The 27,254-nt window shown below is 44.0% G+C and overlaps 1 protein-coding gene across 9 annotated transcripts in view; it reads right to left on the bottom strand.

Annotated features, from left to right (window-relative positions):
* Window positions 1-27,254, bottom strand: part of Traf3 (TNF receptor associated factor 3) — a 93,918-nt gene that overhangs the window by 36,835 nt on the left and 29,829 nt on the right. For 5 of the 9 annotated variants that reach the window (XM_090344876.1, XM_090344884.1, XM_090344877.1 and 2 more), the window contains 4 exons: window positions 15,981-16,112; window positions 11,954-12,140; window positions 8,234-8,352; window positions 824-1,082 (listed from right to left, as the gene is read on the bottom strand). In XM_090344876.1, coding sequence (XP_090201002.1) covers window positions 824-1,065 — 242 coding nt within the window. In that variant the 5' untranslated portion in view covers window positions 1,066-1,082; window positions 8,234-8,352; window positions 11,954-12,140; window positions 15,981-16,112. Of the gene's footprint in view, window positions 1-823; window positions 1,083-8,233; window positions 8,353-11,953; window positions 12,141-12,306; window positions 12,409-15,980; window positions 16,113-27,254 lie in introns of those variants that run through there. The other 4 variants (XM_090344881.1, XM_090344880.1, XM_090344882.1 and 1 more) reach the window with 4 other exon arrangements.

Genomic DNA, 27,254 nt, shown 5'->3' with positions numbered 1-27,254 from the left:
AGCACGGGAAGCTGGTGGCCTCCCAAGCCACTGAGTTCTGACAGCAGCAACCACACACAATGCATTCTGCAGTGACTGAGCACTCAGCACTATACCTGACATGTACATTAACACTTAGGTGATGAGAAAGATGCTTCCTTAGCCATTGCTATTTCTGTCAGCCAGTTCAACTGGCCTCTGTGGTCATGGCAGGGTCACTATCGGCTGGGGAGGGACATCTGCTCTACATGCAGCTGCTATGTGAGCACACAGGCTGAACTCTGCTGAGGTGAGAGACCTGACTTACCTGCCAGCTGATACGGAGCATCCTTCACAGAGCCCAGCAAAACCTGAGATTTGAATGACTTATTGTCATCTCTGTCATCTATAGCCCTGTGGGCTACTTGGGCAGGACACAGCAATACAGGGGCCACCACTGCTTCACAGTCAGCCTGGCAGACAACACTGGGAGGGACTTTTGGGGAGCAGCTTGAGGAAGCAAGTTGTGGTGTGTGGAGAGAGCTTCCCTAAAGGTTTACTGTTCTCTTTTTTGTGCCAATCCTGAGGCTTGAGTACGTGTCCTAGGTTCTGTCCCTGAGCATCTGTGCTCAAGGCTAGCACTCTCAACACCTGAGTCACAGTTTCACTTGTGGCTTTTGTAATTAACTAGAGAGAAGAGTCTCATAGACCTTCCTGCCTAGGCTGGCTTTGAACCATAATCCTCAGAACTCATCCTTTTGAGGTCTGACTACATGTATAAGACACTAGTGCCGGCTTTCCTTTTGAGAAGAGTAAGTAAGCAGTGGAGGAAGACAGGCCCTTGCGAACCAGTCCAGTGGCCCACCTGAGCAGGGCAGCCATGCAGCTCTCACAAAAGCGGTGTCCACACTCAGTCTGCTTGGGGTTGCACAGCACCAGGTGGCATTTCTCACACTTGTACTTGTCCTCCACTGTCTTCACGAACTTCTCCTTATAGCCTCCCTGGTCGGGAACGAACACAGACCCCGTGCCACGGTCAGGCTGCAGCTTTAGTGGTGGGTTGGGTGGTAGGGTGCCAGCAGAGTCCATTTTTTTACTTGATTCCATTTTTGGAAAATGAAATTCTGACAGGAGAAAAACAGCAATAAATAAATAGAATGCCAAGCCAGGCACAACAGCACACACCTTTAATCCTAGCTACTCAGGGGACTGAGATTTGAGGTTTGTGGTTCGAAGCCAGACCAGACAGGTAAAGTCCACGAGACTTGTATTTCCAATTAATCAGCAGAAAGTCAAAAGTTCAGCTGTGGCTCAAGTTGTAGACTGCTAGTCTTGAGCAAAAAAAAAAAAAAAAAAAAAAAAGCTCAGAGACCATGCCTAGACCCTGAGTTCAAGCCCCCAGAACAAACACACAGGCAAAAAGATAAAACAGACAGACAGACAGAAAGGAAGGGAGGGAGGCAGGGAGGAGTGCCATCCTGTTAGCCCATGTAAAATAATAGCAAGCATAGAAATGCTTGCTATTCTTTGGGGAAGAAATGGGTCTTGAACTTGGGCACTGTTCCTGAGCTATTCCACTCAATGTTAGCACTCTATCACTTTGAGCCACTGCACCACTTCTGGTTTTCTGGTGATTAATTAGAGATGAGTCCTCATGGACTTTCTTGCCTGGGCTGGCTTCAAACTGCGATCCTCAGATCTCAGCTTTCTGAATACCCAGGATTCTAGGCATGCGCCACTAGCACCCAGCCACATCTGCCTCTCTCTCTCTCTCTCTTTTTTTTGGTCAGCAATGGGACTTGAACTCAGGACCTAATGGCTGTCCCTGAGCCTCTTTGTACTTAAAACGGGTGGTTTAGCAACTGAGCCCCACCACTTCCAGTTTTTGAATGATTAACTGGAGATAAGGGTCTCAAAGGGACTTTTCTTTTCTGCCCCAGCTGGCTTCACACCATGATCCTCAGAGCTCAGCCTCCTGAACAATTAGGATTACAGGCATTACAAGATTACAGGTGTGGGCTGGCATTCTTAATTCTAGAACTAATTCTGAAGTTTCCTTCAAGCAAAATTGTTTCTCCATTAACTATTTATAGTTTGTTACATCTCAAAGTATGAATTTATTATATTTTAAGACTTTATTTTACTCAGTGAAAGACATCTCCGATTTTCTGAAGAAATATCAGAATTTGGTTTCCAATTAGCTGCTCTAGAGGCCCTGGCCATCCACACAATGCACCCAAGTCTGTAATGGTGCAGTTATTACTCTCCTTACTTCTGTGATTTAAGTTTAGTTGCACTTTAATTCCAGAGCTTAGAAACTGGAAACAAAAGTATGTCTGCTGACAAAAGGATGTTCTAGAACTGGAAAGCCCAGGGAAAACCAAAAAAGGGAAACATAAAGTAAATGGCTCCCACTAGCAGGAAAAGACAGAACAGCATACACAAAGAAAACAAGCTCAACATCAAACCTAGCAGGACAATGAAAAGTGTCATGCAAGTGATGTTAACACTAAAGGGGCAGGAGAAGTTAGTTCAGAAACACACAGGAATATCTGATGATAAAGACATCTTCTGGAACCTATTTTTATGCTAACACTTCAAGACACTGACTCCTTTCATGAATCCTGTGCCAAATTTTCCCATAGGGACAGGGCCCTGGCCAACACCAGGGCAAGAGGGCAGGAGAGGGAGAGAAGAAACTAGACAACTCCAAACACATAGGCAGCACATGACTACTTACTAAAAGCTCTGTGAAAAGGGAATGAAGGAGCTGGGTGTAGTGGCTCATGCCTGTAATCCTAGCTACTCAGGAGGCTGAGATCTGAGGATCAAGGTTCAAAGCCTGCCCAGGCAACAAAAGGATGGGAGACTCTTATCTCTAATTAACCTCTAGAAAATGGAAGTGGGCTTGGCTCAAAGGTGTGGTAGCCTTGACCTGAAGAGTTCAGGAACACCCAGGCCTAGTTCAAGCCCCTTGAAACCCACAAAAAAAAAAAAAAAGGAGTGAGGGAGAGAAACTAAGATCAAAACCAGTCAAGCCTACAACTGAAAAAGAACTTGATCTACCTCAGGATAAAGCATAGTCTTACAATCTCTAAAACAAGAACCATGAGGCCCTGCATTGCCAAGAAAACTGTGTTTCCCACGTGCTGATGGCTCACTCCTGAAATTCTAGCTACTCAGGAGGCTGAGATCCAAGGACCACCGTTTAAAGCCAGCCTGGACACCAAAGTCCATGAGACTCTTATCTCCAATTAACTACCAGAAAACTAGAAATGGCACTGTGGCTCAAAGGGTAAAGCAATAGCTTTGAGTTGAAGAGCTCAGGGACAGCGCCCAGGCCCAGAGTTCATGCCCCACAACCAGAAAACAAAACACTGTGCTCATGGATTTTGAGTAATGAGCACTTGTTTTGCCCTGCTGTGTGCAGATCTATGCCTCTCCTGGCCATGGCAAGACTCCCGCCATCTAGTCAGGAGCAAGGGTGTGCAGTCCAGACAACAGGCCACCCAATACGCCCTGAGAGCAGAAAAGGACAGCTGCTTAGAAAAACAGGCAATTTCAGTTTTGGGCAGAAAAGGTACAAAAAAAGTGTGGAACATCAAGCTGACAGGCATGTCCAAGAAAGAGGAAACGCAAGGGGATGGCTGGCTTGACGCAGGCCAGCTTGAACACTTGAATATTAACTGGGAATTTGGCCTAGTGGTAGAGTGCTTGCATGAAGCCTGGGTTCAATTCCTTGGTACCACATACATGGAAAAAGCCCGAAGTGGTGTTGTGGGTAGAGTGTTAGCCTTGAGAAAGCTTAAGGATGGTGACCAGGCCCTGAGTTCAAACCCCAGGAATGGCTAAAAAAAAAATTAACTGGGATGAACTGTAACACATATTTAAATTCTCAAGTCTTTAATGATACTTCTTAACACCATCACTGGTCACTTCTGAAGTACTACAGACCCATCTTGTTGATAATGGATACAAAATGAAAAATCAGATATTTATGTATCCTATGCTTTCTGTTTGAATTGTCCTTTAGGGTAACTAAACATCCAGCGAAAGAAGTACTAAGTAGTAATAACAGAAATACTTCACTTGATCAGGAAAAATAAGTGACAAAATAAGAACACCAATTTGGGGTGGGGAGTTTGGCCTAGTGGTAGAGTGCTTGCCCAGCATGCACGAAGACCTGGGTTTGATTCCTCAGTACCACATACATAGAAAAAAGCCAGGAATGGTGCTGTGACCCAAGTGGTAGAGCTCTATCCTTGAGAAAGCCCAAGGACAGTGCCCAGGCCCTGAGTACAAGGCCCAGGACTGGCAAAAACAAACAAACGAAAAAACCCAAAATCCCACCAATTTGCACCATCTCATGATCATGAGTGCAGCAGACACTGAGGTCTAGGATGAGGAGGATATGAGTCAGTACTGGAAAGAGCCTGTCCTGAGGGTGCAAGTAGCCTTTGGACCCACCCACCTGCCACAGGAAATACAGAGGCAGAGCACATGCTAGATGCAAACCACCAAAGCTGGACTGGGAAATCTTACCAACGGATAGGTGCGGTGGCTCATGCCTATAACCCTAGCTACTCAGGAGGTTGAGATCTGAGGATTGTGGTTCTAAACCAGCCAGGGCACTAAAGTCTAAGAGACTCTTATCTCCAATTAACCACTAGAAAACCAGAAGTGGTGCTATGGCTTATGGGGTAGGATATTAGCCTTGAAGAGCTCAGGGACAGCACCAAGCCCAGAGTTCAAGCCTCATGATAAACCCCTCCCCCCCAAAAAAAGGATAATCAGCCTGGATATTCCAAGAAACAAATTCAAAGAAAATAAGGGTAAGGAGAACTGTAATGATTAAGAGACGCAAGAAACTTAGCATCTTGCCTCTAAACAATGGTATCAAAAATAGGACTGTGGCCAGGTGCCAGTGACTCATGTCTGTAATCCTAGCTACTCAGGAAGCTGAGATCTGAGGATCGGGGTTCAAAGCCAGCCCAGACACTAAAGACCGACTCATCTCTAATTAACTACTAGAAAATCAGAAGTGGGGCTGAGGCTCAAGGATAGGGCAGTAGCCTTGAGCTGAAGAACTCAAGGACAGTGCCCAGGCTCAGAGATCAAGCCCCACAACTCACACAAAAAAAGCAGAGGGACTGCGTTTGGGAAAATTGATTGGTACTAGGCTCATAAAAGGAAATTTTATTCTTGTAATTTTTCATCTTATCAAAAATAGCTCAAAGCTGGGCAGTGGGGCTCACGCCTGTAATCCTAGCTACTCAGGAGGCTAAGATCTGAGGATCGAGGTTCAAGGCCTGTCCTGGCTATGAAACTGTTTTTTGTTGGTGGTGGTCACTAGGCTTGAACTCAGGGTCTGGGTCCTGTTCCTGAGCAATGGCTCAAGAATAGCAATCTATCATTTAGAGTCACAGCACCACTTCCAGTTTTTTGTGATTAATTATAGACAAGAGTCTCATAGACTTCCCTGGAAGGGATGACTTTGAGCCTCCATCCTCAGATCTCAGTCTCCTAAGTAGCTAGGATTACAGGTGTGAGCCAGCTCTCGGCTGGCTGGTGAGACTCTTATCTCCAATTAACTGCTAGATAACCAGTAGTAAAGTGTCTCAAAGTGGTAGAGTGCTAAGTCTTTAGCAAAAGAACTCAGGGACATTACCTAGGTCCTGAGTTCAAACCCCATGACTGAAAAAAAAGAGAAAAAAAATCTCATGCCAGGCACAGTGGCTCATGCCTGTCATCCTAGCTACTCAGGATCTGAGATCTGAGGATCATGGTTCAAAGCCAGCCCAGCACAAAAGTACATGAGACTCTTTTTCTCCAATTAACCTCTGGAAAACCGAAGTGGAGCTGTAGCTCAAGGCAGAGTGGTAGCCTTAAGCTGAAGAGCTCAGGGACAGTGTCCAGGTGTAGAGTTCAAGCCCCAAGACCGGAAAAAAATAATAAAAAACTCAAGGTAAACTGAAACTCATAATTAATTAACTTGAACTAAAACACCTTTGTACAAGTATTTAAAGATAATAGAAAATGGCGCCAGGAGTTTTGCCTAGTGGTTAGAGTGCTTGCCTAGCATGCATAGAGACCCGGGTTCAATTCCTCAGAACCACATACATAGAAAAGCCGGAAGTGGTGGTGTGGCTCACATGATAGAGCACTATCCTTGAGGGGAAAAAATAAGCCCAAGGACAGTGTTCAGGCCCTGAGTTCAACCCCCAGGACTGGAAAAAAAAAGATAATAAGAAAATAAATTTAATTAAAAAATAGCTATATAAGCTGGCTGTGGTAGTTCACAGGCGTGTAATCCTACTCAGAAGGCTGAGATCTGAGGATCAAGGTTCAAAGCCAGCCCAAGCACAAAAAGGACCTGAGATTCTTATCTCCAATTAACCTCTAGAAAATGGGAAGTGGGGCTTGGCTCAATGGTTGGGCGGTAGCCTTGAGCTGAAGAGCTCAGGGACAGCGCCCAGGCCGAGTTCAAGCCCCATGACCCCCCCTCCCCCTGAAAAAAATAGTTATATACTAGGTAAATGTCACGATTTGGGGAGAGGTGGGGGAACCAGTCTGGGGGCTTGAACTCAGTGTGTGGCCACTGTCCTTGAGCCTCTCTGTGCTCAAGAATAGCACTCTACTACAGCCACAGCGCCACTTCTGGCTTTGTCTGTTTATGTGGTACTGAGGAATTGAACCCAGAGCTTCATACATGCTTAATGTAGAACATTAAGGTGAAGATTAAAGAACTATAAAATATTTGCACCAAAAGTGACATTTAGGGACTGGGAATGTGGCTTAGTAGTAGAGTGCTCTAATTTCAAGTAGAAAATGCCACTTGATCAAGTTAGAGATTAAAACACAAAATATTTTGCTTCCTTTTAAATTCCTATAGAATGACAATTAACAACCAAAAGGTCACAAATCAAAAAAGCACTCTTTTTCAGAAGGATGAACAGGTATTCTCAGAGATTGGGCAATGGAGGAAGAGTACAGTGTATTACTTTTTTTTTTGGCCAGTTCTGGAGCTTGGACTCAGGGCCTGAGCACTGAAGGCTTGCATTCCACCACTTGAGCCAAAGAACCATTTCCGGCTTTTTCTATGTATGTGGTACCAAAAATCAAAACCGGGTCTTCGTGCAGGCTAGGCAGGCACTCTACCGCTAGGCCAAAATCCCAGCCCCATCATTGGGCTTTCGCAAGGTTTATGCTCTACCATTTGAGCTACAGCATCACTTCTGGCTTTTTTTCTGTGTATGTGGTACAGAGGAATTGAATGCAGAGCTTCATGAATGCTAGGCAAGCACTCTACCAGCCAAAGGGCATTATGCTTAATTTCAAAACTCATTAAATTATTCCTGTACTATAAAGGTCCTATCTGCTATTCTTAAAACTTAAATGCGGGATTAGAAAGTTAGGTCAAGGGGCCTGGAGTTTGGCCTAGTGGTAGAGTGCTTGCCTAGCATGCACAAGGACCCGGGTTCAATTCCTTGCTACCACACACACAGAAAAAAGCCAGAAGTGGTGCTGTGGCTCAAGTGGTAGAGCTCTAGCCTTGAGAAAGTCCAAGGACAGTGCTCAGGCCCTGAGTTCATGGCTCAGGACTGGCAAAAAAAAAAAAAGGTCAAATGCAAAACAAAACATAATGCCGTATCTGCAGAAGATTCTCAAAACATCTGCTGAAGAAGGAAATTGCTAAAGTCCAAAAAGGAATATAGGATTCTTTGGCATTAGATTATTATTTTATTTATTTACTATATTCACTATTATTTTTCTTTGTAGGTTGTGGGCTTAAACTCTGGGCCAGGGTGCTGTTCCTGAGCTCTTCAGCTCAAGGCTACTCCCTTCCTCCTGGAGTCACAGTGCCATTTCCAGTTTTCTTTCTTTTTTTTTTTTTTGCCAGTCCTGGGCTTGAGCTCAGGGCCTGAGCACTGTGCGTGGACTTTCTCAAGGCTAGAGATCTACCACTTGAGCCTCAGCACCACTTCCGGCTTTTTTCTATATGTGGTACCAAGGAATCGAACCCGGGTCTTCATGCATGCTAGGCAAGCACTTTAACCACTAGGCCAAACTCCCGGCCCTATTTCCAGTTTTCTAGTGGTTAATTGGAGTTGAGTCTCACAGACTTTCATGCCTGGGCTGGCTTTGAACCAGATCTGAGATCTCAGCCTCCTGGGTACCTAGGATTATGGGTATTAGTCACTGGCACCCAGCTTGCATTAAATTATTTTTATGCAAAGCAAAAGAAATGAATGAAGGATGCAAATATGTAGTATACCTGTGTGTCCCCGGCTGTGATGGGATCTAGGGAAGAGTGATCAGGAAGGAATTGTGCCTCTATAAGCAAGAAGCACAGCCCTGAAAACCTTGCTCTTCAACTTAAGTGGTGTTCCTTACCTGGAAAATAAGAGTAGTTCTTGGTTATCTCTTAGATGAATAACTTTAACAGTTTTAAAAATAGAATTTCATTCTATTCATAAAGTGCTTTATTAAATGGCAACTCCTTTGTACAATTACAGATAATGTTTTTGTATGTGTTGGTTATGGGACTTGAACTCTGGGCCTGGGTGCTGTCCCTGAGCTCTTCACCTCATGCTACCACCCTCCCTCTTGAGCCATAACACCACTTCCCATTTTCTGGTGGTTAATTGGAGACAACAGTCTCACTGGCTTTTGTGCCTAGGCTGGCTCTGAAGCATGATCCTCAGATCTTAGCCTACTGAGTAGCTAGGATTACAGGCGTGAGCCACTGGCTTCCGGCTAAAGGTAATTTTTAAATATTTATTTATTTATTTGTGGGTCATGGGGCTTGTACTGGCCTGGGCACTGTCCCTGAGCTCTTCAGTTCAAGGCTACCACCTTATCCTTGAGCCAAGCCCCACTTCTAGTTTTCGAGAAGTTAATTGGAGATAATATCTCAGATCCTTTTGTGCTTAGGCTGGCTTTGAACCTTGATCCTCAGATCTCAGCCGCCCAAGTAGCTAGGATTACAGGTGTCAGCCACCATGCCCAGCTAAAGATAATTTTTTAAATTAAAAATAGAATTCCAAAGAATACATTTCTATAAACTAGTTTATAAGAAATGTTTTCCACCACTCTCTATGTACATATGTAGTATGCTTTCCACATTCTTTTTCCTGTATGTTGTTCTTGTAAGTAGGGCTTGAAGTGACAGGGCCTACACACTGTCTATCGTTCAAGGATGGCGCTTTACCAACTGAGCAACACCTGCATTTAGCTTTTTAGTGACTAATTGGAGAAAATAGTATCACAGACATCCCTGCTCAGGATGACGTTGAGCCGGTGCCCGCCCCCGCTTTCCCAGCGTGGAGCCGGTGCCCGCTCAAGCCGCTGTTCGCGGCTTGGTCCGGCGTGGCTTTCCGCGGCTTTGGGCGAGAGGTGGGGGAGGGGTCCTCGCGTTCCGAATTCTTTGAGAAAGTTGGATGTGAGCTTTATCTGGATTTCTTTTCCGGTTTGAGTCCTTCTCCATTGCTTTTTGAGTTTGTTGTTGTGGATTTCTTTAGATAGTTGGCTCGTGGGACTCCCTGATTCTCTCTTTTTGTCAGAGAAAGCTAGGTAGCGTCCCTATTGTCTCGGCGCCATCTTCCTTCCACCCCCTCAGGATGACTTTGAATTGTAATCCTCAGATCTTAACCTTCTGAGTAGCAAAGATTACAGGCATGAGCCATTGGTGTCCATCTTTCACATTCTTTTTGTTTTTTTTTTCGCAGTCCTGGGCTTGAGCTCAGGGCCTGAGCAATCTAGAGCTCTACCACTTGAGCCACAGCACCACTTCTCGCTTTTTCTATGTATGTGGTACTGAGGAATCGAACCTGGGTCTTCATGCATGCTAGGCAAGCAGTAGGCCACACTCCTGGCAAAAATTTTTATTTTTTTTATGTTTTTTTATTTTTTTTGGTGGATCATGGGGCTTGAACTCTGGGCCTGAGCGCTATCCCTGAGCTCTTCAGCTCAAAGCTATTGCTTTACCCCTTGAGCCACAGTGCCACTTTCAGTTTCTGGTAGTGAACTGGAGATGTCTCATGAACTTTCCTGCACAGGCTGGCAGCTTCCTGAGTACCTAGAATTACAGGCTTGACACACCCAAGTCTGGCTTGTTTCTTCTTTTTCGCTGGAACCAGGGTTTGAACTCAGGCTTGTGTCTCTTCTAGCACTTTATAAAACAAGTCTACTGTTTACTGATTATTTGGGGTCTCATGGACTCTTGTGCCCAGGCTAATTTTGAATTACAATCTTCTAAATCTGTTTCCTGAGTATGGCTGTGAGCTACTGGCACCCAGCAGTTTTCTTCTTAACTGAGAATTTTTTAATAGTGGAACAATAAGGACTATGAAATTAAAGTTATAAGCCGGGAGCCAGTGGCTCATGTCTAATACTAGCTACTTAGGAAGCTGAGATCTAAGGATCGTGGTTCAAAGCTAGCCTGGCACAGAAGTCCATGAGACTTTTATCTCTAGTTAACCACCAGAAAACCAGAAATGGAGCTGTGGCTCAAGTGGTAAAGCAATAGCCTTGAGCTAAAGAGCTCAGAGACAGTGCCCAGGCTCAGAGGTCAAGCCCCACAACTAACAAAAATTAATTAATTAACTAATTAATTATTTTATGAAAGAATGTTTAGGAGTCATTGTACTCCAAATTTAACTATCAGATGTCCATTTAAATTTATAAAGAATGGGGCCGGGAGTTTGGCCTAGTGGTAGAGTGCTTGCCTAGCATGCACGAAGACCTGGGTTTGATTCCTCGGTACCATATACATAGCAAAAAGCCAGAAGTGGTGCTGTGGCTCAAGTGGTAGAGCCCTAGCCTTGAGAAAATCCAGGGACAATGCTCAGGCCCTGAGCCCAAGCCCAGGACTGGCAAAAAAAAAAAAAAATTTACAAAGAATGCTTCTCAACCTGGCCTCTGAATGTGGGCATATCCTCCAGCATCTCTGCCATGCCCTGTCTGTCTGTGCCTGGGTTTGCTCCTGAGCTCCACTAGGACCTTCTGGCTGTGGCATTGTCTACTAGCTGCCACATGCCTCTCTGGGTTTCACTCACTGCATGCATCTATAAAGCAAGCATTGGTCACAAATGCAATCTGGCCCAGCACCTGTTCCTGACTGTGGAATTACACTTTCCTGGAACTCCTTCTACCCAGTGAAACTGCTCTGGTCTCCTCCCGCCCTGGCTATTAGGACACCCATGATACCTCTGCTGACGGGGGCTGTGCTCCCCTTGCTTTCTCTTCCCACCCTCCCAAACCTTCTGACAAGAAATGTATCTCACTCAGGTGTCTGCATCCTCAGCACCTGAAATAAAACTAATACACAGAAAGTATTTCATCACAAGTTGCAACTATTCTTAATTTATTCCTTTTTGTCTTGGTCCATCAGGTAACTGAGGAAGCTGGAACACAAAGATTCAGACCCTGAGCCCATGCACAGTGGCTTATGCCAGTAATCCCTGCGAATCAGGAGGCTGAGATCTAAGGATCTTGGTTCAAAGCCAACCCATGCACAAAAGCCAGTGAGACTCTTATCTCCAACCAACCCCTAGAAACCTGGAAGCAGAGCTATGGCTCAAGGGTAGGGCGGCAGCCTTCGGTTAAAGAGCTCAGAGACAACACTCAGGCCCAAGGGTAGGGCTCAGGGTCAGTGCCAGGCCCAGAGTCCAAGCCCCATGACCAACAACATCTTTACTACATCTGATTTGGACATCAACAAAAGAATGCCCAATGAACTGTGCTGTAAGAATCAATTATGCCATTACATCAAATTTCTTCTGTGTGCCTCTCAATGATCTTAAAATAACTGCTGGGTAACCAGGATGGTATTTACCAATTTGCCCAAAGCCAGAGTCACCAGGACTGAAACCTAGATCCCCAGAGGTCAGCACTTCTTTCATGATGACGGAGCATGGTGTCAGCCACAGCTGAACCCTATAAATTCAAACCCAACACCATTATCCAATTCCATAGCAGGATGTAAGATACATACCTCAAAATCCCCAAATACCACTAGCTGCTGGCGGCTCACACCTGTAAGCCTAGGTACTCAGGAGGCTGAGATCTGAAGCTCTTAGTTCAAAGCCAGTCCAGGTAGGAAAGTCCGTGAGACTCTTCTCTCCAATTAATCACAGAAAAGGCGAAAAGTGGTGCTATGGGTCAAGTGGTTGAGTGCTAGCCTTGAACCAAAAAATAAAAAATAAAAAAAGAATTCAGGGACAGTGTCTAAGGCCAGAGTTAGAACTCTAGGACCAGTGTGCACTCTGCACGCAAGCACACACTCACACACACAATCCCCAAATACCAATGCTTAACAGATGTGTATGTCCCATGTTAAAAACACACCGTCTTTTCTCATCTTTGGTCTCAGCACTGACGCGCCTCTTCGCGCCTGGCTCTGGGACTCACATAGGATATCACCATCACCTCAACTGTGCCTGGAGAGCATCCTTCATGGAACCAAGGCCATTTCTGATTCAAGGAAGATACTATTTTTGTGACTAAGTACAAATTTTTTTCACATCGTGTAAAAATTTGCTTAAATCCCATTAATTATTTTTGAAACCTTGAAAATTGACTTCAGGGTCTTGCTTTTTTTTTTTTTTTGGCCAGTCCTGGGGCTTGAGCTAGGGGCTGGGCACTGTCCTTGGACATGCTTTGCTCAAGGCTCATGTTTTTCTATGTATGTGGTGCCAAGGAACTAAACCTAGGGATTCATGCATGCTAGACGAGCACTCTACCACTAGGCTATATGCTCCTGGCTCTGGTCTTACACTCATGCCTAGCCTTTTCTGTTGCTCAAAGCTGGCGTTCTACTACTTGAGCCACACCCTTCACATTTTGTTGTGCTGGTCCTCAGGCTTGTATTCAGGGCCTGGATACTGTCTCTGAGTTTTTTTGCTCAGGGTTAGCACGCTGCCATTTGAGCTGCAGTTCTACTACTAGCTAGCCCCCTGAGTAGCTAGGGTTATAGGCATGGTCATTGGCACCTGACCAAACTGTCATTTTTAATTGACATTAGCTTTCTTTTTCTTGGTAAATCAAGATATTGTCCTCTTTCAACTAATGTAATTTTTCCTTTTCTACGCCAAAGAACCATTTTAATGAGATTATGCTATTAAATTCATTTCTAGTATGTCACATGATTCTAATATTAGAATGTGCCTCACAATGCAGAGACACAGAACTGCCCCAAACATCTGGCCCTTTGTACAGCAATAGGACTGTGCCATTGCTTCTACCCATGATATCATCTCTGTATGTACATGAGTGGGTAGGAAAGAGTGCGTGCCCAGGGGAAGGCTGGCAGAAGTGTTAAGCACATGAATGAAAAGCAAGGGAAGAGTGGGTAGGCACGTTACACACTTGAACTCAGCCAATGTGCTGTATTCCATTCTCCTGGTGGGGAAATCTGCTAGAGATGACCTTATTGCCAGCAGCACAGCCTCTGCCAATCAAATCCCCACGATACCCCTCTGCCCCTCATGAAAACCCAGGTGTTTGGTTTGCTTTCTTTTCCCCCCAAACGAATAATGGGTTTCAATATTGTATTTTCATATAATGTATTTGAACATATTTACCACTTTGCTTTTGTCCCCCAAATAGTGATCCTTTTTCTTTTTTCTTATCTTTTTGCTTGTTTTTGGACCTAGATCCCAGATATGAAAGAAAACATCCGCCTCTTTATGCCCAAGTCTGGCAATCTATCTCTTGAGCCACTACCCTACTTGTTTTGGGGGGTTTTGTTTTTGCCACTCATGGGGCTTAAACTCAGGGCCTAGGCACTGTCCTTGGGCTTTTTCAAAGCTAGAACTCCACCGCTTGAGCCCACAGCACCACTTCCGGCTTTTTCTATGTATGTGGTACTAAGGAACTAAACCTGAGTTTTCACACGTGCTAGGCAAGCACTCTACCACTTAACCAAACTCCTGGTCCACTTCTGGTTGGGAAAATTGGAGGTAAGTCTCATGGGGACTTTTCTGTCTGTGCTGACTTTGAACTGTAGTCCTCAGAGCTCAGCCTCCTGAGCAGCAGTGAGACACTGGCACCCAGCCTCCTATCTTCATCTTTGGGTCTGACTTACTATTCTCTGTTTTTTGTTTTTTTTTTTTTTTTGGTGGGGCTTGAACTCTGGGCCTGGGCACAATCCCTAAGCTCTTCAGCTCAAGGCTACCACTCTACCCCTTGAACCATAGCACCACTTCCAGTTTTCTAGTGGTTAATTGCAGATAAGAGTCTCACTGGCTTTTGTGCCCGGGCTGGCTTTGAACGGTGATCCTCAGATCTCAGCCTCCTGAGCAGCTAGGGTGACAGGTGTCAGCCAGCATGCCCAGCTAACTTACTTCTCTTAACAGGACTCTCTCCATTTCTATCCATTTTTCCTGTAAATGTATAACAACATTCTTCTTAATGGTTAATTAATACTATACTGTTTATCTAATCCATAACATAGGCTAATTTGGTGTACAGGTATCGCTACTAACTTTGATTCCTTTGGATATATGCCCAGGAGTAGCACAGAAGGATCATAGGTTAGTTTTATTTGTTGAGCAACTTGAATACTGATTTCCTTTGTGGCCAGGCTAATTTACATTTCCAACAGTATAAGAATTCTTCTTTTTTTCCTCACATCTTTATTAGCAAAAACCCAGTTTAAAGTTCACATCTACCTAAGCCTAAACATAAATGCATAATTCATGTAACCAATGCTCCAGAAATGTTGCAGCCAAAGCTACCTTCAACCTTCAGCTTAGCAGGTTCCATCTTAGACCTGAATTCATGCTTGAGGGCTGAAGGTATGCTGTACTATAATTATCTGGTTGCTGCTGACTGCAAGCTTTCCCACATGGTCTTCCTATGTGAGCTAGACAAACTTCTAGACAAACAGTAGCTGGTTTTCCCTACAGCAAATATCCCAAAAGGAGAAACCAAGCAAAATCTGTATCCCACTCAAGACCTAACCCAGAAGTTACACAACGACCTTCTCTCCCTATAAGGGTGAGGCAGGTCACAATCCCAGCCTAGGTTCACAGAAGAGGAACAGGAATTCCATTTAGTCCTTAAAATCCCACATAAGAACGTGTAGCATAAGAGATGTTGTGGAGTCGGACACGGTGGCTCACGCCTGTCATCCTAGCGACTCAGGAGGCTGAGATCTGAGGATCAAGGTTTGATGCCAACCCAGGCAGAAAAGTCTATGAACAATTATTTCCATTTAGCCACCACAAAACCAGAAGTATCTGAGGCTCAAAGAGGCAGAGCGCCAGTACTGAACGAAAAGCTCAAGGATGGGCTGGGAATGTGAACTAGTGGTAGAGTGCTTGCATGCATAAAGCCCTGGGTTCCATTCCTTGGTACCTCATATACAGAAAAAGCTGGAAGTGGGGCTATGGCTCAAGTGACAGAGTGCTAGCCGTGAGAATGCTCAAGGACAGAACCCAGGCCCTGAGTTCAAGCCAGGACTGGCCAAAAATAAAAAGCTCAAGAACAGTGCCTAGGCCAGGCCCTGAGTTCAAGCCCCATGACTCATTAAGGTATCATCATCATCATCATCATCATCATCATCATCATCTTCTTCTTCTCCTCTAAATACTGGCAAACCAGGGTTAACCAGAATTTAGCTAGAAAATTAATTAGCATTCCAAACACTTGTAAGCTAACTTACAATAAGCCAGTTGTGATTTGTACAGTATCATGACCTTGACTTAATAGGTGATGAATTGGGTTTTCCCAAAGGGACTGCTGGGCACTGTGGCTTCTCCACAGAGTACAGGGTACACAGACAGGAAGACCACACTCTGGTGTACAGGGTCCTCCCATTCTGAGCAAGTGTCCTAAAGGGCAGAAGTCATGGTCCTCACCTTCTCTTCCCTGTATCTCCATCATACCAAATAAAAGCTTGATAAACAATCAACGAAAGAAGAACAAAATTCTAAATTAGAGAGCTCTAAGTCAGAGGTCTGTTATGACAGGCCTGTTTCTGACAAAAGAAAAGCAAAAATAATGAACGAAGGGCCAACCTTGTCTGACAGCAAAGTGATCCTCAGCAAACTAGAGAACCAGGAGCCAGGCTTCTGATCCTTAATCTAGTTCTGACTTCCTTTGGGATCTTAACCAAGTGGCATAACTTCTTTGGGCCTCAGTTTCTTCATCTGTAAAATAAAGAGATAAGAGTAAACAAAAAGACCTTTTATTTATATATAATACCAGAATTTGAACTCACAGCCTTCCACCTGGCAGTAAGGAGCTCCTCCACTGCTTTAAGTCCCACACAGAGCCCTTATTTTACTTTAGATATCTTAAAAATAGGACCTTACATTTTTGCCCAGAGCTGACCTTGGACCTCAATCTTCCTACCTACCACACCATACCAACGCCAGCTTATTTGAGAATGTCTCACTTTTTGCCCAGGTTAGCCTGACCAGATCCTTTTTATCTCCTTTTCTCAAGCAGCTCTAATTATAGGCATGAGTCACTGAACCTAACCTAGACAAAGATCCTTTTTAAAAAAGTTTGCCAGCACTGGAGCTTGAATTCAGGGCCGGGCACTGTCCTTGAGCTTTCTCAGGGTAGAGCTCTACCATTTGAACCACAGCACCACTTCTGGCTTTTTCTGGGTGTGTGGTATTGAAAAATCAAACCCAGGGCTTTGTGCATGCTAGGCAAGCACTCTACCACTTGGCCAAGCTCCCAGCCCCATCAACAAAGCCTATAAGTGACAATAACATGCCTACTGATACAGACCTGAACGACTAGTCTACTTTCAAGTTTAACAATATGAGCTTGAGTCCTGACCAACAAAAAGAATGAACTATCACCAGTGCCTCACGCTGCCTAGCTAATCAGGCAGTTGAATCTGAGGAGTATAGTTCAAAGCCAGCTTGAACAAGAAAGTCTATGACACTGTTATCTCCAATTAAGCACCAAAAAGTCAGAAGTGGAGCCATGGTTCAAATGACAGAGCAAGAACCTTGTATTTTTATTTTTTTAAATATTTTTTATTGTAATTAATAAAAGGGTTACATGATATTTGTGCATTAATTCACATACACTGATACCCTTTCACATGTCTTGGTACCCATTACCCTCCCCCTCACCCCCTACCCGTCTTGGTTTTCCCCCCTTCCCTATCAAATTTCAAATAACCAAATACAAATAAATTCAATATATCAGATAACAAAGTGAGATATTGGAACAATATGAGATACCCAAGGGACAGCAAAGGAGATGAGATATAACATAGTACATTAAGGACAACAATCATTCGTTATATGGCTTTTGTTTCAATATCCTGGAGGTCCTTTCAATTAGCTTCATACTATATGGCCTTATGTATCAAGATTTTGCTCTATTACAGATCTCTGCTAGTAGAACCCAAGGTTTCTTCTGATTATGACAAATGAAGGAAACCATTATTTAAAAAAAGAAAAAGAAAAAGAAAAAAACTCTCAGGGACAGCTCCCAGGCCCTGAGTTCAAAATCTAGAACCAGCAAGAATTCCATGTAAGTGTGAAAATGTCCCAGACTGGCCAAGTACTCTCTTAGGAATCACCACCTTGACAGCCATTCTTGTAGTTTCAGGTTTCTGCCCTCAGGCCTCCTAAAAATAAGTTCCAATTTGGTAATGTCAATGAAGTTTAAGTGTCCAGTGGGAATTTATTTCAAAGAAACTAAGCAACAGACAGAGAACAATCTTTTGATAATGAAAACAGTAAGCCCTTGTTCATTATTTTCATGGTTTGTTTTCTGTATTTGTGTATATGTGTAGATGTGCATGTGTATGTATTCATTCACACACCGGTCCTGGGGCTTGAACTCAGGGTATGAGGACCACCCCTGCGCTTTTTGCCTTAAAGTACTTAAAGCACTTGAGCCACAGCTCCACTTCTGGCTTTTCAGTAGTTAACTGGAGATGAGAATCTCACAACTGGGGCCTACTGGTAGAGTGCTGTCTAGCATACATGAAGCTCTGGGTCTGATTCCTAGTACCACATAAACAGAAAAAGCTGAAAGTGGTGCTGTGACTCAAGTGGTAGAGTGCTTGCCTTGAGAAAGCCCAAGGAGTGTACTTGGGCCCTGAGTTCAAGTCCCAGAACTGGCCAAAAAAAAAGAAAAGAATCACACAGCTTTTCCTGCCCAGGCTGGCTTCAAATCACAATCCTCAGTCAGATCTCAACCTCCTGTGTCTCAATGGGAGGAGCTTGAGCTAGCTTCAAACCACAATCCTCAGATTCAGCCTCCTGAGCTAGAATTATAAGCATGAGCCACCAGTGCCTGACTTGTTTGATGTTTTAACACATTTTAAAGGATTTTTGCCTATTAGCATACATTAATTGTACAAAGGCAAGTTCACTGTGACATTTCCATGATTACAATGTACTCTTTTTTTTCACATTTTTTTATTGTAATTAGTAAAAGGGTTACATGATATTTGCTACAATGTACTCTTATCAACTGCACCTCTTCCACTTATTCCCCTTATCCCCTTTCTTAAAATAATTTCAGTGGTTTCACTGTTCTCTTTTCTTAAATGCATATAAACTATTTCACCTTATTCACTCTCCCTACTCTTGCTGATAACTACCCTTGTTTTATTTTTCTACCTTTTTTTTAGTGTATATTAGTTATACTAAGAAATGTCACTAAAACATGTTCTTCCTAATTTGAGTCTCCCTTCCCTAAGCCAGTGGTGAATGGCATCCTAGACACTAACAGGCAGAGCTGCCTCCCAGAAAGCAAGGGTCTCTGGAGCTCTGGGTGTGCTCCTTGGAGAGCAGCCCTTCAGATGGACAGAAAGCTCCACCAGAACCACAGCAGCATAGGGCTACAAACAATCCCTTGTGCCAGCCTTATAGAGGCACAGACATGCCAGCCCCAATCTGAAGCTCAAAAACCATCTCTCAACCACAGTCTGCTAGAGAAACCAAGAGTCAAGGTGTCATCAGAGGAAAAAACTGAGCTGAATGGCCAACTCTGATAAGCAAAGAGAAAGGATGTGCCTCCTGTGAATAGTTGAATTTATTTATACTAATCATGAATGCAGGCTTTCAGCTGGAAAATCTCACTTGAAATGCCAGAAGGTTCAGAACCCATTCACAGGCTTTTCAAAATTCCTGCAGTTGCCATGGTAACCTTGACATTGTATTTTTTGGCATTGGACATGTAGAATTACTACCCATAATGCATTTAATATAGTTTGGGGCCACCAATTCATAGCAAAATAAATCTAAGTTCAGACTCTTTGCCTCCCTCTTAGATAAACAAAAAGGACCAACTGGAGGTGGTACCCCGCTAACCCCAAACAGGCTGGGGGAACCCACATCTGATAAAATGCTCAGCTGGAAGCATAATAAGCACTATGGGAGCTGGACATTCTCATCCATTACCATATAGTTGAAACTTATAAAAATAAAATGTTCCCCACCAGATTAATGAAAATTGTCACTGTTTAAAAGAAACAAATACATTAAAATTTACATCTATAGCACTGAAATATAATTCTGTGTGAAAAGACAAAGAAAACAACAAAACAAAGCCCTCTTCAAAGAACACCTTTACTAATCCATTTAGAGGACACGGACCCCACTAAATAAGATAATCCTTCAAACATCACAATTATTACTAAAACAACAAAAATAAAGTGTCATTTCTTATGCCTAGAAGGAACCTATTTAATCAGACTTCTCTGACCTGGAATATTCCTGAACATGTAAAATACATGCGTAATTTTTAAAGTCCCTTACCTTTGTATAATCCGCCATCTGAACAGAGAAATGAAAACATTACTGAGCACCAAATGCACAGCCATCCTCAACGCACAGGAAAGCCCCTGCACCGGGACCTCAGGGCGGCCGGGCAAGGCTATGCTCTCACCCGACAGCTAGCCTACATCTGACTGCCGAACCGCAGGTCCAGGGCAGTGCTGCCTCCCTCTGCGTCTCCTTCAGATCCCAGGCAGCAGTGAAGGGGAGCAAAGACTCCACCACGGGCGGTTTCCATATTTACAGAGACTTTGGTAACCGCTGCATTGCAGTCTTTCTGAAAGCTACTAACCTTAGGAGCAACAGCACAGACGAGAGACTCCCGAGCCGAGGAAGATGCCTTTGGAATCACAAAGATTTTTTTAAGGATCTTTTTAAAATGTTATCAACTCCTGGGGATATTTCTGGATTTCCAATGTTTCCCACAGGTTGACTGGTTTGTGGTTTTTACTGGAAGATGGTGGTGACAGCTGGTTGTACTGGATGAGAATGCTGAAATGGATGTAATGTGCGTTGTGACACACACTCATCAATGCTCAAGCACTCCCTGCACAACTGCTTAACTTCAGCTTCACATCCCCTGCTGAGAGCTCTTAGGAGTAAACCACAGTCTTCAGTACAAGAAAGACGCAAGCACAGCAAGCAGGGCTAGCTCAGGAGTAGGCAGCAACCACCTAGACACCCAGCTACCTTCCCATGATGGTAAAAAGAAAAACCATTATGCAATCAGAGCACCTGAAATATTAAACCTATCAGATTCATAAGGACTTCTGAAAGAGCAGCACATTCACTAAGTGACATTCATTCATTCATGCATGCATGCATGCATGAATAAGCACCAGCCACTTGTTCTGTGTAAAAGGATATGTAAGTTAATGGTTGCAGGTCCTCTAGTGAGATAGCTAGAGAAGAGTGAGGACAAGTACTACAGACAGGGCCAGCACAACACGGGAAGCGGGGCTAGAGCTCCTCTGAGGAATCCAGTCAGGAGTTAGGGCCAGATCATATACGTGGAAGGCACACTTGATGGGAGTGAAGGAAATTCATGTCCTTCCTGTCGGGCCTGGAATGTGGGAGGGGGAGGGGAGCTGGGAGGGGGGGTAGGGAAAACATCATTTTCAGGATGTACCAGTGGGTCCTCAGCAACAATGCACAGCTTCTCTTCTGCTTGTCTGGGGCACGACCTCATAGCAGCTCTGCACACGCACAACTGATACACACCTGGCATGCATGCCCAAGGCACAAGGGGACTGAAAGGAGGTGTAGAATCTGAAGGTGGCAGCAGGCATGTCCCAGGCTATCCCATACATGATCACAGCAGGCTGGCTTCTAGTGGTCCTGGGGAGCAGTTCCTGCAAGGACACACCTTCTGCCACACTGCCTCTCTACTGTATCGAGGGCCCAGACTGACCATGATCAAGCACGAAAAACTGGATGAACAAACACACCAATTAAGGCCTCTAACAGTCATTCCCTTACTGCACTAACATGAGATGGGAGCAACGGATACCCTGCGGATATCATGGGAAAACCCCCGCTTTCCCTTCCCCTCCACTAGCCTGACACTCTCCAATCCTCTCCTCCGGGAAGTCTTCAGACTTCCCACCCCTGGCTCTGGGCTCCTGCCATCCCCAGGGTCGCTGCCCAGCTCTGACCACTCAATTCACTGTACTTAGTCAGTTCTGTATCTGCAGGTGAAAGGCACTGCTGCTGAGATTGTGTTCACAGAAGACAGCCACTCCCACCCCACGCCTTCCTCAGTATCATCTCCGCATTGACCAGACAGGGAGGGCGAGGCACAGAGGAGCTCAGTCTCAGGCTAAGCAGGGGAGTTGGGATCCAAACCTCCCTAAGTCATTCCCTACTGGCCATCTTTTGCTTTCATAGGCAGTGCAAGGCTCCAGCCACAAGGACTGGAAAAGACAGTCCTGAGGGCCTGGGAGTGGGACGGAGCTCACAGGAATTTGAAAGGAAATCCCACAATCTTCCGACCCATACTTTAGGAGGAATAATGGTATTCTGGTCAATAAGAGACTGCCAAGAGGACCACGGTCCCTGAAATGACATGGCCTAGTGCCCGAGCCTTCTCACAAAGTACTCGGCCATGTTCTCATCAGGACAAAATCAGCTCATGATTCACTTCTCTGAATGTGTCCCTGTCACCTCATGACGCATGGCTGAATATCAGACCAAAGTCGACACAACTCGTATAAAATCCTGACTGGGAAAAAAATCTCACAGCACGTGGTAAAAAAGCAGAGAAAGAACACAGGGGTGGCATGAGGAAATTCTTTTTTCCCATCACTGCTTTATAAACTCACCAGAGCAGTTTAAAGCCTCAGAGGAACTTTTATCACATACTGCTGGGCAGCTTCCAGCGCTACTCTGGGCACTCTGCACAGAAGTTCCAGGAGAACCCTGCCTTTCAAGTGAGGAGTCCCTGGCCTGCCACTGCAGCACAGCGCCACGACTTCCCCACCGAGCCCACACGGCCAGTCCCTGGGTCCTGGAGGAGCAGCCGAGGGGAGGCTGGCAGGTGGAGAGGCCTGAAGAGAACATGAACAGCCTCCCTGGGCCAGTGCGGGAGAACCAGAGGAGGAGCTCGCCATGAAACCCTCCAAATCACCTTTCAGCTTGACTCTTATGAAAGCCCACGATGGGGGAAAAAAAACAAAAACAAAAAACAGTTCGTACAAACATTTACAAAGTACAGCCACAAAGTATTCAGAAATTTTTCCAATTTTAAATATACGATGAGAGGGCCAGGAATATGGCTTATTGTTAGAGTACTTGCCTATCATGCACTAAGCCCTAGGTTAATTCTTCAGTTCCACATACACAGGAAAAGTTGGAAGTGGCACTGTGGCTCAGTGATAAGAGTACTAGTGTTGAGCAAAAAAGTGTCCAAGGACAGTGCCCAGGCCCTGAGTTCAAGTCCAAGGACTAGCAAAAGAAAAGAAGAGAAAGAAAGTAAAAATAATATATAGGGCCAGGAGTTTAGCCTAGTGGTAGAGTGCTTGCCTAGCATGTCCAGAGACCCGGGTTTGATTCCTTGGTATTACATACATACAAAAAAGACAGAAGTGGTGCTGTTGCTCAAGCGGTAGAGTTGTAACCTTGAGAAGAGCCAAGGGCAATACTCAGGCACTGAGTTCAAGTCCCAGGACTGGGGGGGTAGATATAAAATGAGTGAACTAAAGGACTCTATTAATAGGAATAACCATGGAAAACCTGCTCCTTTATTAAATTGCAGCAATAAAACTTTAAAAATCTAATTAAGACAATCTAATTAGCTAATATTATTAATGGACATTTACTTAGATTTAATATAATTATGGGAGCATCTCTACAGGTTTCATTTAGATACTTAACAAAATGCTAAAGAGCACCATTACTATTCTAAGGTACTTATCACTTCAAAAATATAATCCAAGGCTGGGAAATGTGGCTTAGTGATACAGTGCTTCCCTAGCATGCAAGAAACCTTGGGTTTGATTCCTCAGTATCATATAAACAGAAAAAGCTTAAGGAGTGCTGTAGCTCAAGTGGTAGAATGTTAGCCTTGGACAAAAAAGAAGCTGAGGGACAGTGCCCAGACCCAGAACAGGCAAAAGAAAAAGAAAAAAGAAAAAAATACAACCCAATGGGCCGGGAGTTTAGCTTAGTGGTAAGAGTACTTGCCTAGCATGCACAAAGACCAGGGGTTCGATTCCTCAGTACCACATACATAGAAAAAAGTCAGAAGTGGTGCTGAGGGTCAAGTGGTAGAGCTCTAGCCTTGAGAAAGTCCAAGGACAGTGCTCAGGCCCTGAGCTCAAGCCCAGACTGGCAAAAAAAAAAAAAAAAAAATACAACCCAGTACCTAACTTAACACAAAAAACTAAAGGAGAGTAGAACACTTTCTGAAAGGAAAACACATAATCATTTCCAGCTACTCTTAGTACTGTTGTGGCTGAAGAAGAAAGGATGCCCCCAAGAGGAAGTGGAAGCAGAAAAAAGAACAAAATAAACACAGGCAAAATTTAGTTGACTAGAATATATTAATTTTGTGCCCCAAATCTAACAGGATATTTATATAACAGGACCATTTCAAGACAATTGGTTTGATTTGGTTTGGGAAAGAAGGGCAATGTCATTTTGTTTCCTTGAGTAACAGCAGGTCTCAGGGGCTTCAAACATAAGAAACCACAGAGTAATCAACATAGATCAAATAAGCCCTAACTACAAGCAACAAGGCCTCTTCATACACATAAATGGGAACCAGAGCAGTACCTAAAAGAAGCATCAAAATGACACAAACACCTAAATATGTATGTATGCATGTGCGTGTATGTGTAATGTTCATAAAAACACTTATATGTGAATGAATAAATGTTCTCAGTAACTTGAATCGTAACAGGCACAAAATCAATGTACATTGATGGGACTGGTGAGTACCTCAAAGTATTCATAAAATGGAATAATAGCCAACATTAATGACAACCTGTTGCTAACTACTGACATGTTCAACAACATGGATAACCTTATAAACAGGCTGTCACATAAAAAATAACACTGCCAGATGTGGCGCATCACACCTGCAATACTCAGAAGGTAGAAGCACAAGGATTGTGATCCCAGGTCAGTCCCAGCCAAATTAACAAGGTTCTAGGAAAACAAAACAAAACTAATGGGCCGGAGTTGGGCCTAGTGGTTAAAGTGCTTGCTTAGCATGAATGAAGATCCGGGTTCGATTCCTTGGTACCACATACGTAGAAAAAAGCTGGAAGTGGTGCTGAGGCTCAAGTGGTAGAGCTCTAGCCTTGAGAAAGTCCAAGGACAGTGCTCAGGCCCTGGACTCAAGCCCAGGACTGGCAAAAAAAAAAAAAAAAAAAAAAAAAACCAACCTAATTAAAAACAAAGGAACAAAAGGCATATGGTATCCCTAATATGTGGCTATTAGATCCAAACAGTACAAGAGCGAGGACTCAGTATTTGTATACCTAATGCTACAGATATGGTATTAGAAATATAAATGTAACTACACAGACACAAAAACCTATGACTCTATGGACATAATGTTTTATTAATAGATTAATATGTATCTATGACATACAAACCCTCAGCCTAATTTTAATTATTCTAAAATCTAAGTGCCGGTGATTGTATATAGATTCCCTTCTTGAATACTTGTTTGTTAAACATGTCATTTGAAATATGATGTAAAAATCAATGTTAAGGGACCGGGAGTTTGGCCTAGTGGTTAAAGTGCTTGCCTAGCATGCATGAAGACCTGGATTCGATTCCTCGGTACCACATACATAGAAAAAAGCCAGAAGTGGTACTGAGGCTCAAGTACTAGAGCTCTAGCCTTGAGAAAGTCCAAGGACAGTGCTCAGGCCCTGAGCTCAAGCCCAGGACTGGCAAAAAAAAAAAAAAAATCAATGTTAATAAAGTCTTAAAAAAAAAAAGTCTAGGAGTGTGGCTCAAGTGAAGAGTACCTGCCTGGCAGGTGTTCAATTCCCACTACTGAAAACAGAAAGAGGGAGGGGAAAAAAAGAAAGCAAAGAAAAAGTTTTCCTACTATGAAACATGAGCGCCTACATTTTTAAGACGCAGAAACATTTCTGAGCCTTAGGTTTAAGAGAAATTAATTCACCATAAAATTCACAAGAATGAACATAAACCTGGGCATAAAATGAACAACTGATTACAGGAAAACTACAATCTCTAAATTTACCAAGTTCCCACCATTGCCCTCTCTCCATCTGAAATCCAAATTAACACAATGGGTAACCAGAGCGGAATTCGCTAATTAGCTGAAATTGTCACCACAAAGTCACATCTCTTCCACAGGAACAGAAGCGCACATTTATTCACAATTCACAGTGACTCAGTGTGCAAAATACTTTACACAAATTAATTAAATTACCAGAAATTACAAAATGAACATGCCTCTGCTAACTGAATCAAAATGAAAACAACAAACTACTTTAGATATACATTTTTTGTCTGGCTGCTCAAACCTTTTTTTTTTGGTGCCAGTCCTGGGGCTTGAACTCAGGGCTTGGGCACTGCCCTTGGATACTTTTTTTACTCAAGGCTAGGGCTCTGCCCCTTGAGCCACACTGCCACTTCCACCTTTTTCTGTGTATGTGGAACTGAGGAATCAAACTCTGGGATAGGTGCATACTAGACAAGCACCCTACCACTAGGCCACATTCCCAGTCCCAACAGTTGTATTTTATGACATCTTACCTATTTTTCCATGCAGGGCTATCTATGTTTTTGGTTTAAGAAAAAAAAATCATTGCCTGCCAGGTACCGGTGGCTCATGCCTGTAATCCTAGCTACTCAGAAGGCTGAGATCTGAGGATCGAGATTCAAAGCCAGCCTGGGCAAAAAAGTCCATGAGATTCCAATTAACCACCAGAAAACCGGACTCTGTGGCTCAAGTGTGTTGGGAGCCAGAGTGGAATCAAACTGTACCTTGATTTGCATCAGACAATTGCTTTATTGTCTTATGGTTTTCTGGCCTTATTCTGTTTAAATGACCTGAGATTTACCATATGAATGTAACACCTGGAAGTTCCCTGGTTTCAAGAAGGGATATAAGCCTGGAGTTGAGAATAAATGGGGTGGCAGTTTTTACCTGGGCTGCAGACCTCCCGGACCCCATGTGTTTGTCTCTCTTCTATTTTTTCCAGTCCCTGCCCCCTATTTCAGGAACTCCAATTTGCTGCCAGTAAGCCCAGGCAAAGTGGTTCAGTGCTAGCCTTGAGCTGAATAGCTCAGGGGCACTGACCAGGCCCAGAGTACAAGTCCCAGGACCACCACCACCAATAACCAAAAAAAAAAAGAAAGTCAAGGAAAATGTTTACTGTCTTTCTTCACTGATGTGCCTAGAGACAACTCTGGGCTAGCTGGGTATCATATAGCTCACTTGCCTCCAATCCTATTCCCTTTCCGTGCTTGAGAGAAATAAACGGGTGGGAGCAAGAAGTCCACAGTGTGACCACTAGCTAGAACTGCTCTCCATATCTTCAGCCCACTCAGCTGTTTCTTACACCTAAGGGCAACATGCCTGGCACAGCCATGGCTGCCTCACAATAACGGCCCAGATCTGTGTGAATCACCCAAAACCATCGCACCAGCAGGATACCCCCTCTCAAAAGAAAAGGAGGGGGCTGGGCATTGGTGGCTCATGACCGTAATCTTAACTGTTTAGGAGGCTGACCTTTGAAGAGCACAGTCCAAAAGGCAGTCTGGGCAGGAAAGTCTATAAGATTATTATTTCCAATCAGCCAACAAAAAGCTGAAAATTTAGCTATAGCTCAAATGGTAGAGTGTTAGCCTTGAGCACAAAACTCAGGGACATGGCTCAGGCTGAGTTCAAATCTCACGAGGGGAGGGGAGAGGAGGGGAGGGGAGAGGAAAAGCCAGCTATGTCTGTCTAGCTTATGTTATCAATCTCCATATGCTGACTGGCCATCTCCTGTGTAGAAAGGCGAGTGCCTTTTCCTCTGAAGTTCTGTCTCAGCATAATGCCTGACA

The sequence above is a fragment of the Megascapheus bottae genome, chromosome 14 (genome assembly GCF_031878675.1).
Source record: "Megascapheus bottae isolate mThoBot1 chromosome 14, mThoBot2.hap1, whole genome shotgun sequence".
Classification (NCBI taxonomy): domain Eukaryota; kingdom Metazoa; phylum Chordata; class Mammalia; order Rodentia; family Geomyidae; genus Megascapheus; species Megascapheus bottae.
This window is presented reverse-complemented; position numbering and strand designations above follow the sequence as displayed.